This window comes from Sphaeroforma arctica (genome assembly GCF_001186125.1).
Source record: "Sphaeroforma arctica JP610 unplaced genomic scaffold supercont1.459, whole genome shotgun sequence".
Classification (NCBI taxonomy): Eukaryota; class Ichthyosporea; order Ichthyophonida; genus Sphaeroforma; species Sphaeroforma arctica.
Window position 1 is genome coordinate 61,176 of NW_014040099.1, and position 3,027 is coordinate 64,202.

General features: G+C 42.0%; 1 protein-coding gene across 1 annotated transcript in view; it reads right to left on the reverse strand.

The window, feature by feature from the left end:
• The window catches only part of SARC_06442 (hypothetical protein), a gene marked incomplete at both ends in the record, with an annotated part of 4,888 nt that extends 2,967 nt beyond the window's left edge, over positions 1-1,921 (reverse strand). Inside the window, 3 exons of the mRNA XM_014299657.1 lie at positions 700-868; positions 1,299-1,438; positions 1,781-1,921. Coding sequence (XP_014155132.1) covers positions 700-868; positions 1,299-1,438; positions 1,781-1,921 — 450 coding nt within the window. The remainder of the gene's footprint in view (positions 1-699; positions 869-1,298; positions 1,439-1,780) is intronic.
• Between the last annotated feature and the right edge of the window lie 1,106 nt (positions 1,922-3,027).

Below are 3,027 nucleotides of genomic sequence, written 5' to 3' on the forward strand. Positions count from 1 at the left end.
CCCTAAAACTCGAACACACCGTGGAATTTAGGCACACGCGTGTATAACACGTCCTACATCCCGTCAACGAATGGGCGTGTCTATTTGATTTAGGGTTTAGTGTTTATGGTTTAGAAACATGGTTTTAGGTCATCGTAGCGCCAACTGTTTCTGCGCAGTTCGTTATGTACCTTTGACTTACTCCCCTCACCAGAAACACCCCACTACCATCACTGTATACTACTTTGTGTAAACTACACTCCGAGCTCGTTCCGTTGCATCTGTCCATGTTTAACTTCCCTGAGCTCTTGCACTTTTTAACCAGCCCAAGCCCTTATAACTGCACCTATCCGCTTGTAGCTACACTGAGTCTGGCTGGCTGGATCTACACAATTCAACTAATCTGAACACATGCACGTACATCTAGTTACCCCTCCAGAGCGATAGAGCACAACTTCGAATTCAACACATGTCAATGTTTCTCTGTGATTATGATCGCCATGGCTATACCCTGGACATACCCTAAACCCTAAACCCACACATGCCCTGAATAACACAACAGGGGTGAGCACGAAACTCATGTACATTCACACAGCTCTAAATATCACATTAGGGGTGCATATCCGCCTCCCATATTCAGGGCTACACACACACACACACACACTCACTCACTCACTCACCCACACACCCACACACCCACACACACACACACTCACCCACCTTGAGTTTCTTGGTGGCCTCGGATGCCTTCTTGAGCAGCGCCTCCTTCTTGGCCAGTTTCTCTTTGAGCGCGGGCATTTCAATCACCAGTGCTTCGTTCTCTGCCAATTGCGCGCGCAGTTTGGCTGCGGTACGCACATGGTCAGCCATCTCAAGCGATAACATGTCACTGCAGAGGAGAGGAGGAGGGAGGGGGGGGGGGGGATAAACGAGGTTTAGGGGGGGTTTAAAACCCCTAAAAAGTCAGAAGCATATGCCATACCTACTTGTTTTACCTATTTGCAGCATGCTTATGCATTATCTTCACCGTGGCTGTGTGTTTGTACGTGTGTGCTTGTGACTACTAGCATAGCAACACACACATCTAGATGTACTGCGTGTGTGCTTGTGACTATTAACACATACATCTAGATATACTATGTGTGTGTTTGTGCTTATGCATCGTCTGTGTTTGTGTTGGTTCGTGCGTATTAATGCGCTAATTGACAGCGTGTCACACCGTCTGCAGCAGGGCTTCTCTCCGTACCTGATAATAGTAGGTACTGTTTGACTAGTAATAGTTTTACTAGTTTTACTAGCAAAGGTTATGTTAACATTACCTACTAGCCCCGGCGTTCTTGGCCGTGGCACTCGATTGGGCGAGTTCAATAGCAACGCGTTCGTACTGTTCCTGTAGTGTGGTGCTCTTCTGTGTGTGTTCTGAGAGTTGTGTCTCGATCTCGTCCAGCTTGCTTTTCGTCTACAAACAGAGAGTGACGTATGCATATGAAGTGTGAGCACGGGGATGAGGTTGGAGAAATGAACAGCGTGTGGGTTCGCCTAAGGAGTAAGCCGACAGCATGTAAATACACACATTTAGCACCATACGTACGTAACAAACACACAAAGAACACCATACAAACGGAACTATCACACATACAACATCATACATACGTAAGTAACACACATACAACAACATACATACGTAAATATACACACATACAACACCATATACACGTACATACACACACATACACCCTATATCCGTACATTCACCCACACACTTATGTCACACACACGAGCATTGTGCAGGGGCACACACCTCGTCGTGCGCAGTGATTTCTTTCTCCAAATCAGCCGACACCTTCTTTAATTCGTCGACCAACGACTGAGCAGTGTCACGCTGCAGAACAACGCAGACATTCAAATGGGTGAGAATCGGGCGGTTGAAATAGGCCAACATTGGGTTTAGGGGTTTCGAAACCTAAAAGTGAAATTGGGTTTAAAGCTTAAAACTTCTGAAAACTCCTGGAGAGGTGAAAATGGGTTTGGAGCTTAGAAACCCAAAACCCCTAAGTAAAATTGGGTCTGACACTATGCGATATTGCATGGTAAGGGCACAACTTACTCGGAAACGGAACTTCGATTTCAGGGTATAGGGTTATAGGGTTTTAGAGGTTCTAAAAAGGTTGATTGGAGCGAAAACCGTCACAAGTCGAATGATTTTACAAACACATAAACTACACCTATGACTACATACGCTCCAGCATGCAACACAATGTTAACATGGACTGCTGTTGTCAGTAATATTGACATGGACTGCTGTTGTAAGTAATATTAACATGGACTGCTTTTGTAAGTAATGTTAACATGGACTGCTGTTGTAAGTAATATTATCACGGATTGCTGTTGTAGGTAATATTAACATGGACTGCTGTTGTAAGTAATATTAACATAGATTGCTGTTGTAGATAATATTAACATGGACTGCTGTTGTACGTAATATTATCATGGACTACTGTTGTAAGTAATATTATCATGGATTGCTGTTGTAGGTAATATTAACGTGGACTGCTGTTGTAAGTAATAATAACATGGATTGCTGTTGTAAGTAATATTAACATGGACTGCTGTTAAATGTAATATTAATATGGGCTGCTATTAAAAGTAATAGTAACATGGACTGTTGTTGTAAGTAATATTAACATGGACTGCTGTTGTAAGTAATATTAACATGGACTACATTTGTAAATAATTTTAACGTGAACTGCTGTTGTAAGTAATATTATCATAGATTGCTGTTGTAGATTATATTAACATGGACTGCTGTTGTAAGTAATATTAACATGGACTACTGTTGTAAGTAATATTAACATGGATTGCTGTTGTAGGTAATATTAACGTGGACTGCTGTTGTAAGTAATAGTAACATGGACTGCTCTTGTAAGTTATATAAACATGGACTGCTCTTGTAAGTTATATAAACATGGACTGCTGTTAAAAGTAATATTAACATGGACTGCTGTTGTAAGTAATAATATCATGGATTGCTGTTGTAGGTAATATTAT